This window comes from Leopardus geoffroyi, chromosome E3 (assembly GCF_018350155.1).
Source record: "Leopardus geoffroyi isolate Oge1 chromosome E3, O.geoffroyi_Oge1_pat1.0, whole genome shotgun sequence".
Taxonomy (NCBI): Eukaryota; Metazoa; Chordata; class Mammalia; order Carnivora; family Felidae; genus Leopardus; species Leopardus geoffroyi.
In genome coordinates, this window is record NC_059340.1 from 2,251,516 (window position 1) to 2,265,242 (window position 13,727).

At 59.1% G+C, this 13,727-nt stretch overlaps 1 protein-coding gene across 8 annotated transcripts in view; it reads right to left on the minus strand.

Moving 5' to 3' along the window:
* Positions 1–1,765: 1,765 nt before the first annotated feature.
* The window catches only part of CARD11 (caspase recruitment domain family member 11), a 142,663-nt gene continuing 130,701 nt past the window's right edge, over positions 1,766–13,727 (minus strand). For 7 of the 8 annotated variants that reach the window (XM_045459843.1, XM_045459842.1, XM_045459846.1 and 4 more), the window contains 4 exons: positions 13,097–13,276; positions 7,172–7,296; positions 5,622–5,737; positions 1,766–3,607 (listed from right to left, as the gene is read on the minus strand). In XM_045459843.1, coding sequence (XP_045315799.1) covers positions 3,403–3,607; positions 5,622–5,737; positions 7,172–7,296; positions 13,097–13,276 — 626 coding nt within the window. In that variant the 3' untranslated portion in view covers positions 1,766–3,402. Of the gene's footprint in view, positions 3,608–5,621; positions 5,738–5,765; positions 6,165–7,171; positions 7,297–13,096; positions 13,277–13,727 lie in introns of those variants that run through there. The other variant, XM_045459847.1, reaches the window with a different exon arrangement.

Sequence of the window (13,727 nt, forward strand, 5' to 3'; positions counted from 1 at the left end):
CACACAGGGGCTGGAGCAGGTGCTCGGAGCCACGTTTCCCAACCAAGCAGCCTCAACATCCCGGTTGAGCTTGGCAGGACTGAGCATCCCGCGACCCGGCCCCACAGCAGCCACTGCCCCCAGTCCCTGGCACGATGCCAGCCACCAGGGCCCCACCTCGGAATCGGGAGGTCCAGCGGACAGCCCGCAGTCGGCAGATCAGCCGGGCCTGGGCTGACTTCCAGCGTACCCGCTGTGTGACCCTGGTGAAGTTACTTGGCCTCTCTGAGCCCATTTTCTCCCGTATGAAATGGAGAAAAGTTTCGGGATCGCTAAGTAAGAGAACATCTAGAAAGCGCTTGGACAGAGGAGGAGGAGCTCAGAAAATGGTTGTTAAGAGTTGCCTAACCTGAAAGCATCGGCCATTCATCTTTTGGGGAATCCGTAGGGTCCCTCGGGAGCCTGAGAAAGCCTGGACTTTCTCCCCAGAAAACTGTAGATCTGCACATACGGCACGATTTCCAGGGCTCCAAGCTGTGGGACGGGTGTCCTTGGAGGGAGACCAAGCATCCATCACCGGTGTTATCAGCCTGGCACAGGCTCCCTTCTGGAGCCTGGGGCCCCGGGCTCGACAGGCATGCGGCAAGGCCCCGCGGTGCACCTCGGGGGCCTCCCTGAGCCCCGGGCTGGCTCCAAAGGAAAAACACAGCCTGCGGACCCTGGAGTGATAACTCCGGCTGCAGCCGGGCTTTGCAGACAGCTCTGGCAGTCTCCCCACCTGCCGGCCCCACGCGGGCCCCACTCTCCTTCCCAGGCAGCCTCCGGGCTGCTGATGCGGTGCTGGGGGCAGCTGCAAAATCGGGGCCCGGAGCCAGAGCAGATGATGTCAGGGGTCTCCTTTGAAATCCTTGCGTGGAGTGATTCCGCGCGGTGCCAAACCCCAGCCTCCTGCTGACCTCACGGTTTCACGCAGGGACTGACCCAGACGCACAAACTCATTCCTGACCTTCTCTCCTGAGGCCCCATCTTATTCACACACACGCAGCCCCACAGCGCTGCCTTCTGGAGCCTCCCGAAAACTCCTCGGGGGGCCAAAAAGAACCCATCACCATTTCTTTTTCCAGGTATCTCTCCCCACGTGTGGCCTCTCTTCACCCCTCCTTGTCTCCCCCCACCCCTCAAAATGACACGCAAGCCACGGGTTGGGTTCTTTCTGCACAAGCCTGAGAATCTGAGGTTAAATACATAAATATAAATAAATCAGCAGACCTTTTACTCCGGGCCCCCTTTCCAGTCACGTCTGTCCCCTCGGCTCTAAGTACTTTACGAGGAAGCGCGGTGTCGGGGTGGAAACACGATTGCCTCGGCTTGGGGAAAATTTACTGCTGAGCGTAAAACTCTAACAAAATGAAAGCGGACCTTCCAGCTCCTCGCGAGGCGGGCGGCTTCTCTGGCCCTAAACAAGCACCGCCAGGTCTCCGGAAAGCAGGGTTTCTCCGGATGCAGCACATCCAGCTTGATTCTGGGGGCTGTCGCGGAAGCAGTGTCAGTAGCTGTTTTCAGAGGCGTCGCTCTGCCTGGCAACGTCGGGTCTCAGTGGCGTAGGGCCAAATCATCATCACGGAGGGACGAGGAGACCAGGCTCCCCCCCACCGCCGGGAACCTCCCATCCCCGGTAGCACCTCCCCAGGCTTTGTGGGGCTCATTTGACTTCAAAGAGTCAAAATGCTAAAAACAAAACAAACAAACAAACAAACAAACAAACAAAATGCAGGACGTACAGCACTGTTTTCTAGGGTGAGGTATTTACCAGAAGCTCTTTTATTCATAATTTCTACCTTGAACGTGTGGCAAAAACCGAGCAGATCAACTCACACCCATGGTATCTAAGAGCAAGGGTTGCTCCTGTATCTGTTAGGAATTGCTTTAGGCTGCAAGTAACCAAGGACGGAAATGACCACCATGTAACATAAATTTATTTCTGTCCCATGTAAACAAAACCCAAGCAGTCGTCCCGGGCTCCAAAGTGCCATCAGCCATGCTGACTCCTTTTCTTTTTCTGTTCCACCATCCACTGTGTAGGGTTTCCGTTCTCAAGGTCGCCTCAAGGTCCAAGGTGACTGCAGGAGCTCCAGCCATCACAGCTGTATTCCAGGCGGGAAACTAGGGGAAGGGCTGCCGGTCTGCTTTGTCTTTCCCCCAAAACCTTGCCGCCTTACATTTTCTTGACTACCCTAGCTGCAACGGAAGCTGGGGAATATGGTCTTTGAGCTGCATGTAGTTTCCCAGAATAAAAACAGGATTCTGTTAGTAAGGGAGGGAATGCAGGTCCTGGTTTGTCAAGCGGCAGTTTCTCCCGGTTCCCACGAACACACAGAGCTGGGAGTGAACCCCAGCCTGCCACCTGCCGAATATGAAGCACGGAGCCGGGCCGGACGAGGCCTGGCTTGGCCACACCCTGCCGGGTCCATACTGGGAAAGTCTGCGTCCATGGGGTCAGGGAGAAGAGTGGCTCTAGAACCCACGGGGCCTTTGCTCTCTGCCGCGGAGGGAGGCATGAGCTTCCGGCAGACGCGCACGCGCGCACACACCCCAGCGCCTGGGCAGCGGAAACAAACCCAACAGAGATACTTACTCCACGCGCCCAACCGCAGGGCGACGTGGGGCTGCGCGGATGGACGCCACGTGCAGAGGATCAGAGAGCCGAGTGAGGGGCCCGGGCCTCAGGGCTGGGGTCTGGGGGCGCAGGGTGACCTTCCAGGGAGGGCCCTTCCTAGAGTGACTCTACAACTTATCACGCAAATCGGGACGTGTCTTCGTCAAAGGGGTTATTAGTAACCACGCCCGAGGCCCAGGCTCAAATCAGGTCTGTCCCGGGGGCGCCGCGGCCGATGGTGGCCCTGCCCGCTCCCCGCGCCGCACGTGGCCTCCGCCCCAAGCTCTTCCGGAAGTGGTCTGCGCGCTCAGCAAGGGCTCCGCCCCTCTGCAAATTCCTACGTACTAACAGCTCTCGAAAAGGTGGAGGACGAGGACACGGAGACGTTTTAATGCGAGAAAAGAGAAAAGTCGCCGCGCGGCGGGCTTCCCCTTCCGCGCGGCCGTCCTGCCCGGGAACGTGTACGTGCTGTGTCCCGAGGGCCGGCGGGCGCGCCCCCGCGCTCAGGGTCGCCGCCCCGCGGCTGGCACACCTGTTCGTGCGTTACATTCGTCGGCTGTTCGGCTCCCGAGGGGCCGCTGGCCTCCGGCCTGGCGTCGCGACGACGCGTGCGGCCGGGGCGGCCCGTTCCCAGCTGATGGGTCCGGGTCCGTCCCCTCAGCTCCCCGGGGCCCGCGTGACCGGGCGGACGGGGCCCCCTCGCGCCCACGGCACCGCCCGCCGGGGTCCGCAAGCCCCTCCGAGCCGCCTCGGCCCCGGGCGCCGCCTCACAGCTGGTCTTCGTCCACCCAGACGGTCTTGCGCTGCTCTTCGCTGATCTTGTCCTTGAGGACGCGGAGCAGCTCCTCCACGCTGCCCCACATGTCGGCCTCCACCGTGGCGTACAGGCAGGGCAAGGCCTCCACCTCCTTCTCCTTCAGCCGGCACAGCCGCAGGAACTCGTCCTCCGTCTCGGGCCGGGACAGCATCTTCCTGTGGGCGGGGCGGGGGGGACACGAGGCGCTGTGGGGGCCGCCACCTGCCACGCCGGGTCCCTGCGGCGCGCGGCGCCTTCCAGCACACGGCCCGGCCCGAGAGGCTCGGCTTAAAAAAATATCTGTAGTTTTTCTTTCCTTTGCGTTTACTTAAAACAAACAAACAAACAAACAAACAAAAACAAATTTCTTCCAAAGGCGCCTGGGCGGCTCAGTCGGTCGAGCATGCAACTTTGGCTCAGGTCACGATCTCGTGGTTCACGGGCGCGAGCTCTGCACGCGGCTCCGCGCTGACGGTGCGAGCCTGCTTGGGATTCTCTCTCTGCCTCTCTCTGCCCCTCCCCGGCGCTCTCTTTCTCTCAAAAATAACTACACTTTAAAAAGAAGACCTCCATTTTCAGGGCTGGTGGATGTGCCAAGGGGGTTGGTAAACCCTGTCGTTTTTAAGTGCGCAGTTCACTTAGTGTCATGTTTATTCACGCTGTTGTGCCATCAGCCTCCAGAACTTGTTCATCCCGCAAAACCGAAACGCATACCCATTAGCACACTGATTCCCTCTCCCCCCCACCCCTCCCCCAGCCCCCGCACCACTGACTACTTTCTGTCTCTGTGAACCAGACTCCTCCAGGGACCTCACCCTAACCCTTTGTGCGTCTGGCTTCTGGCACCGAGCGTCATGTCTCCGAGGTTCATCCGTGCTGGAGCAGATGCCAGAACGTTTCGGTTTTTTTTTTACTGTTTATTTTTGAGAAAGAGAGAGAACGAGAACCCGGGTGGGGGAGGGGCAGAGAGAGAGAGGGAGACACAGAATCCGAAGCAGGCTGCAGGCTCTGAGCTGTCAGTACAAAACCCAACGTGGGGCTCGAACTCACGAACTGCGAGATCACGACCTGAGCTGAAGTCGGACGCTTAACGACTGGTGCCCCTAGACTGTTCTTCCTTTTTAAGGCTGGATCATATTCCAGCGTGTGGATGAACGACACTGTGTTTATCCATCGTCCACCCGTGGATGCCGGGTTGCTTCTACCTCCTGGCTCTTGTGAACAGCGCTGCCGTGAACACGGGTGAGCGCCTATCTTTTTGAGACTGTTTTCGATCCTTTTGGGCGGGTCATTCGAGGAGGAACCTCCGTACCCCCGTCTTCCTCGGCCGCTGTAGCATTTCATGCTCCCGCCAGCAGTACCCCAGGGCGCCAGCCCCACCCCCCACCGCCTCCCCCAACACGCGTTCACTTCTGGGCTGTGGACGGCAGCGGTCAGAACGCGTGTGCAGTGGTGAGGTGGGGGCCTCTGTCTCGTTTGCTCGCTCATGGGATCCCGGGTGTCGGGCCCTGAACAGGTGCTCAGTAAAGATTTGGAGCTACAGGGGAGTGGCCCAACCTCTCTTCGCCTCAGCCGGGGCCTCGCGGGGCAGAGGTCAGGGACAATGCCACGTGACGGCCAGGCCCCAAACCCCACAGCCAACCCTCCAGCAAAACGCACAGGCTTGACCTGGAACGTGGATTCAGAATCGGACCTTTCCGCACCACCCGCGAGACAGGATCCGGGTCCCAGCACTTGCCCCGGCTGTCCTGACCCCTGTGTCCACACAGCAGGCGGAGGGAGCCCTTTACGCCCCGTGTTAGATCGTATCACTCGGCATGGCTGGGGCCCCCGCGGCTGCAAGGTCCCCACCGCCGCCTGCCACTGTCCCCGCCTGAGGTCTGGGGGCCTCTCCTCTGCACCTGCCCGGCCCACCCTCACCGCACTGGGGCTGGTCCAACATCAGCTTCGCTTCCCCAGCCACCTGGGTCCTGCGAGGTGGGTCCACCACCCACCTCGGCACTTGTCCCCCCGGGCCCCCCGGGACGTGTTGCCTGTGTGGTATGGTCTCCGCTGCTGGAGGAAGGGGGCCATGTCTGGCACTCGACGAGGACCCGCTGAAGGGGTGAGCGGGGACGCCAAGCAGCCGGCTGTTCTTGGGGGGACCCCGGAGGTGTGGCGGTGGGAGCAGGGGGGGTCTTGGGGCCCTACCTGAACCTCTTGATGTTCTTCTCCGACACCCGGATGAAGAGCACGATGGGGTAGATCCTGGACTTGATCAAGTCTCTGGTGCAGCTGATCCCGGCCTCCAGCAGGCAGTGCTTGTCCTGCAGTACGGGGGCCAGCGGTCAGCAGCTTCCCAGCCCCTCCAGGCAGCCGGGCGGCTGGGGCAGGGGCAGGGGCGAGAGCCCCGAGTGTCCCCACGTCCCCAGCTGCCCCAGGGAGCGACCCGAGGTGAAGCCCGACCTCTGCGGGACAAGCCCCCGCCTGCCTGGACACCGGGCTGCAGGTGCCATGTGTCAGCAGGGCCCGGCCCGAGGTGCATCGGGGGTGGGGGTGGGGGGTGAACGACTTTCAGTGCAAAAATCAAAGTCAGCTTCAAGAGCACCTGCTACTCCCCTCGGCTCACGGAGGCATTCTCGGTACGAAGCAAGGGCAGAAAACACCGGAAAGGCGAACTGGGGCTGGACGACCTTGGGAGTACTGCCGAGGGTTCTCAGGCAGGGTTCCCTGGCACCCATGGGCTCCTCGCTTCTGGAGGACAAATCTCTGTTTTGCTGAGAGTGTCACGTCAGAAGCAAACAAACCCCCAGATGCCCGAGCCCTTTGCGCTGAACTAGAACGTGGATCTAGAAAACAGCGCACGTGTCCCTAAGCGTGCCGCTCAGCACGTCTTCACAACCCGCCCCCGCCCCCGCGCTCCTTCCGGTCACTGCCCTCGCTCCCCACCAGCACGGCCACCATCCACACGGCGTGGCTTCACCTTTCCAGCGGCCACCCTGCCCACTCCTGTGCTCTCTACTCCAACGTCACCATCCCCTAAATGCTGTGGCCCAGACTTAAACACCGAATGAGCGATTCCAGGCTGGCTGAGAGCTCTGCCCATACGTTCTTCTGCCTGAGTGACCACGTGGGGACGTGTTGGGGGGGGGGGGGCAGACACGGGGCTCCGGTGGGCACCTGCTCTTGGCTCCTCGTCCAGGGTCATCACCCACTGCAGAGGTGACCCCCAGATGCTGGGGTGGCACTCAACTGATGGCTTTGCTCTCCAAAGGTCCCAGAATGAGAAAGAAATCGATGCCTGGGGCTGATAAGGATCACATCGCCAGGCTCCAGAAGACTCTAAATCATGTGCAGACACCTCTCCTGCGTTGCCACCAATAACCCTTCTGCTGCTTCATTTTCCCTCCTGAGGTGAACATGACTCCTGTCGCCCGCTCGCTCTCCCTGTCTCTTGCTCTGACACACGCTCCCTCTAGCTCCGGCCCTTGTTGTCACGGCCAGGCGCACGCACAGCCCGAGACAACGCAAACCAGAACACCAGTGCCAGGGAGCCGTCGGAGGCACGGAGTGGTTCTAAAATATAAACGTGCACGTCGGAGCCTGGTGGACGAGGGTGTGTGGCCAGGTAACACCGGGCAGGTGAGAAAAGGAGGAGGAGGGGGTTTGCCCGCAGGGAGGGGAGGGGGACTCTGCACCCCTCCCTTGTGCGTGGCCGAGGCGCCCTCACAAAGATAACCGGTGCCTTCACCCCACCTCACCTTGGCGGCCACAGCTTCAATGTTGGCGGGAACGATGCATTCGAAAGTGTTGGGGTTCTTCTCTCGCGAGTAGATGATGGTCTCCGTCTTCTGCTTCCTGAGGAACTCGTCTCTGGTGACAACATCTGTGGACAGAAGGCCAGTCCTGAGGGCAGCACAAACCTCCCCTTTCTGGACTGGACAGAACTGCATGTTCATCCCCTTCTGGCCACTTAAATCAACTGTGGCTCCTCTACCAGACTGGGAGACTTCTCAAGGGCAGGGTCAAGGTCATAGTTCCTTACACTTGCCACAGCAGCACCCAGAAGAGCTGCTTCATGAATTCTCAGCATTTTCATTGGACAAAGTAACTCACGCACTGAGGTACGATACTAGTGAACTGCCTATCATGAAGGATTTCCAGCTTTACTCATCCACCCACCCATCCATTCACCCATGCACCCAACCATCTATCCGTCTAGTCTTATAACCATCCATTCATTCATTTATCCACCCACCCAACCATCCATCCATCCATCATCCATGTGCCACCCATCCAACCAGCCATCCAACAACTCATCCATCCATCCATCCATCCATCCATCCATCCATCCATCTATCCCCCCTCCCATGCATCTACCCATCTGTTCATTCACCCATCCATCTACTTATCCATCCATCTACCTATACACCTACCCACCCATCCAACCAACCATCCACCATCCATCATCCATCCACCCACCCATTCATCCATTCACCCACGTACCCAACCATCTATCCATCCAGTCATATAACCATCCATCCATCCATCCATCCATCATCCATGTGCCACCCATCCAACCAGCCATCCAACAACTCACCCATACATCCATCTATCCATCCAACCAACCACTCATCCATCCAGCCATCCATCCCCCCTCCCATCCATCTGCCCATCTACCCATTCACCCATCTATTTACTTATCCATCCATCTACCTATCCACCCACCCATCCATCCAACCATCCATCCATCCACCCACCCACCCATCCATCCACCGACCCACCCATTCACCCATGCACCCAACCCTCCATCCATCTAGTCTTATAACCATCCACCATCCATCCATCCACCCACCCATCCAGTCATCTAGCCAGCCAGACAGCCAGCCATCTACCCACCCATCCATCCACCCACCCACCCATCCATCCATCCATCCATCCAGTCATATAAGCAACCATCCATCCATCCATCCATCCATCCACCCATCCATTCACCCACACATCCATCCATCCATCATCCATGTGCCACCCATCCAACCAGCCATCCAAGAACTCATCCATCCATCCCCCCTCCCATTAATCTACCCATCTATCCATTTACCCATCCATCTACTTATCCATCCCTCTACCTATCCACCCACCCACCCATCCAACCAACCATCCATCCATTCATCCACCCATCCATCCATCCATCCATTCACCCACGCACCCAACCATCTATCCATCCAGTCATATATCCAACCATCCATCCGTCCCTCCACCCAACCATCCATCCATCATCCATGTGCCACCCATCCAACCAGCCATCCAACAACTCACCCATCCATCCATCTACCCATCCAACCAACCACTCATCCCTCCATCCCTCCATCACCCCTCCCATTCATCTACCCATCTACCCATTCACCCATCCACCCATTCACCCATCCATCTACTTATCCATCCATCTACCTATCCACCCACCCATCCACTCATCCAACCATCCATCCATCCATCCATCCACCCACCCACCCATTCACCCATGCACCCAACCATCCATCCATCTAGTCTTATAACCATCCACCATCCATCCATCCACCCACCCATCCATCCAGTCATCTAGCCAGCCAGCCAGCCACCCATCTACCCACCCATCCATCCATCCATCCACCCACCCACCCACCCACCCACCCATCCATTCACCCACGCACCCAACCATCCATCCATCCAGTCATATAACCACCCAACCATCCATCCATCCATCCATCCATCCATCCATCCATCCATCCCCCCTCCCATTCATCTACCCATCTATCCATTCACCCATCCATCTACTTATCCATCCATCTACTTATCCACCCACCCACCCATCCAACCAACCATCCATCCATCCACCCACCCATTCATCCATTCACCCACGCACCCAACCATCTATCCATCCAGTCATATAACCAACCATCCATCCATCCATTCACCCACCCAACCATCCACCCATCCACCCATCCAACCAGCCATCCATCCATCTACCCATCCAACCAACCACTCATCCATCCATCCATCCATCCATCCATCCATCCATCCATCCCCCCACCCATTCACCCATCCATCTACTTATCCATCCACCTACCTATCCATCCATCCATCCATCCATCCATCCATCCATCCATCCCCCCTCCCATTCATCTACCATCCAACCAGCCATCCATCCATCTACCCGTCCAACCAACCACTCATCCATCCATCCATCCATCCATCCATCCATCCATCCCCCCTCCCATTCATCTACCCCTTCATCCATCCATCTACTTATTCATCCATCTACCTATCCACCCACCCACCCACCCATCCAACCAACCATCCATCCATCCACCCACCCACCCACCCACCCATTCACCCATGCACCCAACCATCCATCCATCTAGTCTTATAACCATCCACCATCCATCCATCCACCCATCCATCCATCCAGTCATCTAGCCAGCCAGCCAGCCATCTACCCACCCATCCATCCACCCACCCATCCATTCACCCATGCACCCAACCATCCATCCATCCAGTCATATAACCAACCATCCATCCACCCATCCACCCATCCACCCACCCATTCACCCATGCACCTAACCATCCATCCATCCAGTCATATAACCAACCAACCATCCACCCATTCACCCACGCATCCATCCATCCATCCATCCATCCATCCATCCATCCATCCATCCATCCCCCCTCCCATTCATCTACCCCTTCATCCATCCATCTACTTATCCATCCATCTACCTATCCACCCACCCACCCATCCACCCATTCAACCAACCATCTACTTATCCATCCATGCACCTATCTATCCACCCAACCGTCTATTCATCTACCTGTCCATCCCTCCACCTACCCATCTGTTCATTCATCCATTCCTCCACCCCCATCCCTCCATCCGTCCACCCATCCATTAAGTTAATTTTTATTGAAATTTAGTATTTACTGAAAATCTACTAAGGGTCAGGCTTTAGAATAAAAATATGACAAAAACATAGCTGTTGTCGTACTTGAGAATGTGTGACCTACGTACTAAGAAGAATGTGGGATACAGAAATTATGCAACAATTTAGTGGGTGCAGTGATGGGCTACTTATTGTGGCAGCAGTGAGGAGGAATGGAGGGAAGGGGAGAGCAGGCAGGCTCCCTGGAGGAGAAGGTATGTACTAGAAACCTCATTCACTTGCTGGGTGACCCTGAACATATCTTCAATCTCTTGACCTCAGGTTCTCCATTTATGAAAGGAGAGTGGGGTCAGCCCAGGCCTAGAATTTCCTGTGTAAGCCCAGGCTGGCCAGGGAGCCCACACTAGGCCAGGTTTAGCATGTACATTCCAGGATGTACCGCAAGGGAGTTGGAAGGGATCCGGGGAAGAGCCAGCAGAGGTGCTACAGGTCTGTGGGTGATTTGGGGGGACGGAGGCAGCCTAGAACCCCTGCCCTACAGCACCTGCAGCACCCTGGCTGTGAAAGCACCAAGGGCAACACGGGGCATGCCTGCCGAGTTCAGAGCGGCTAAGTGGGATTTGCAAATGAGGCTCTGCCTAACCACAGACAGTACTGAGAAAGGAGGTAGGTACTGCGGTGGCTGCAGGAGCTGGCGCTCGGAGAGGTGAGGGACCCACGTCCGTGTCCTGCCTGCTCCACATGGGGGGCTAAGAACCCGGGGCCCGTGCTGGGCTTGACCTCTGCCCATCTGCGAGCCCCTTGCTTCCACCACAAGTGGCTGCCATTATGCTGGTTTTGCAGGTGAGGGACAGAGAGGTGGGTGACCTGTCCCAGGTCAGTAGCCGCGGTGGGGGGGGGGTGGGGCACAACCTCAGCAGGAGACCACTCGCCTCCAAGAACACCACCTCTCCCACCAGGCACACTGTGCGCGAGGCCCTCCTGGCCGGGGGCTGTAGAGGGTCTGCACCATGGGAGGCCGGACACTGGGGGTGCCGTCTCCCACTTCCCACAGGGCCAGGCATCCCGGGAGACCTAGGGGGGCATCGCTGCCAACATCCAGTGAGAGACTGCGTGCAGAGCTGCCCCCCCCGGGAATGAGGGGCGTCCTGCTCCTGCTCAGGTGCGTCCCACCCCGACACTGGCGCTGACTGATGCTTACAAAGTCCACACCCCCACCCGGGGCTGTTCTGAGCGCTGGGTACCACGTGTTCCCAGCGCCGGGGCCCATGTGAGAACCTCCGGGTGGGGGAGGGGCTCTGCACCACGGACTCCCGAGGGGTAAGGCTGCTCTGCCCGCAGGACCGTGGCTGGGCAGCGGGAACAACACCACGACGAGTTCTAGAACACAACGTGGGGTGAAGGGAGCCAGATGCAAATGGTTCCACATGGCATGGTTCCATTTACAGAAAAGTCTAGAAAACGAAAACCAACGTGTAACAGGAAGGAGATGAACAGTGCCTGGGACAGGGGGTGGAGGGGGGCCCGAGGGAGCCTGTTGAGGGGATGCAACGTTCCATCTCCTGGCTGTGGCTGGGGTCACGGGGTGCAGGCATTTGAAACACTGCACGCTTAAAACGGGGGCGTGTTGTTATGTGTATACTGATCCTCGGAGGACTGACTTCTGGTCTTGACGCCCCCCCCCCCTCCCCTAGGCTGACAGTAAAGAAAGCAAGCCTTGGTGAGGTGGGGGAGAAGCCGGGACCCTGGCATGTGCTCGTGGGAATGTGAGGTGACAGCTGCTGGCCACACGAGGGTGGCAGCTTCAAGTTCAAACGGAACAGAACAAAAAATGTGGATCGCCACAGGAGCCAGCCATCCCGCTTCCAGGTCTAGCCCCCCAAGGGCCGGAGGCAGGGGCCTGAAGAGATGCTCACTCGCCCACATTCACAAACAGGATTCACAACAGCTGAGAGGCGGGAGCGACCCATGTGTCCACGGATGGGTGACGGAGAAACACGATGTGGCACATCCACACCGTGGGATAGCGTGGGTCGTAACTGGGCTGGCACCTGCTACCACACGTGTGGACCTCGAGGATATGATGCTGAGTGACATGAGCCGGGGGCAAAAGGACAGATGCTATACGACTCCCCGGAGGAGACAGACTCACAGAGAGAGACAGACGGCAGTGGGCCCTGGGGTGGGGGCGGAGCTTCGGCTCGGGAAGAAGAGAAAGTTCCGGAGATAAACGTACCCGCTACCCCTGAACCGGACACTTAACAGGGTCCGCGTGGCACATTCCTTGCTACGTGTATCTCGGCATAACTAAACCCCGCCGGGCACCTGACAGCTGGCTGGTGCGGGGTGGCCCCAGACGTCCATGGTTTAAACACGGACAGTGCTGAGGACGATTCCAGCTCGCAGCCAGGACTGGGGCTCAGCGCCGTGTGCAGGGCGTCTGACCGTGGTCCCCCAGCCGCACCCAGGACACGGAAGCCCTAGCGATGGGTGGCCTGCCTCTTAACCTCAGGGCTCAGAGCGGGGACCCCAAGTCACGTCTCCTGACACGCTCTGTGACCTCCGCCCTGAACCCTCAGCGTGAACGGGGAAGCGAAGGCCTGCTTCCCCTGCTTCCCCTGCTCCGGGGCCACGGGGCGCTCCGAGAGGGCCGGCATGGCCCCCGGGCCTGAGACCCGCCCTGCCGCGCACAGCAGGTCCGCAGGCTCTCCTGACGCGCCTGACGGGACGCAGGAGGGGGACACGAGGACGGTCCCGGCCCGCACTTACCCGGCTTGCACATGGTGAGCTCCATGGCGCCTCCGGAGTTGAGCAGCTTCTGGACCAGCGCCTTGGCCAGCACGGTGGGCGTGAAGAGGACGGGCCGGCGGCGCTCGCAGTAGAAGGCGCGCACCAGGCTGTAGGGGATCAGGCTGAGGTTCTTGCCGAGCTCGCTCTCGGGGTCCGGCTCTGGGAGGGGACAAGAAAGGACCGGCTGGGACGCCCTGCCCGCCCACCGTCCCGGGAGGCTTCCTGGCCCCACGGAGCCCGCTGGCCGGCAGGAAGGTCTATGTGACCCACGGGCCAGGCCCTGTTCCGGGAGCTGAGGCGACGGCCCTGCAGCCTGGTGCTTGCATTCGGCAGGGGTGGGGGGTGGGGGTGGGGTGGTGGGGGTGGCAGGCGGCAGGTAAGCCCGTGATGAGCCACACTGTTCATCACTGCGGGCAGCGGTGGGAGCTCTCCGGGAGGGGGCGGCAGCCGGACGGCCATGGATGGCTTCACTGAGGACAGTCGGGGACTGGGGCCGGCGCTTAGACACGAGGAGGCAGGGGAGGACAGCGGCAGAAGGGCGGTCGGGGCAGGGGTGGGCAGGGCCGGCTGAGAGGGGCTTGGGGCTTATGTCAGGAGCTCTGGGATGCCA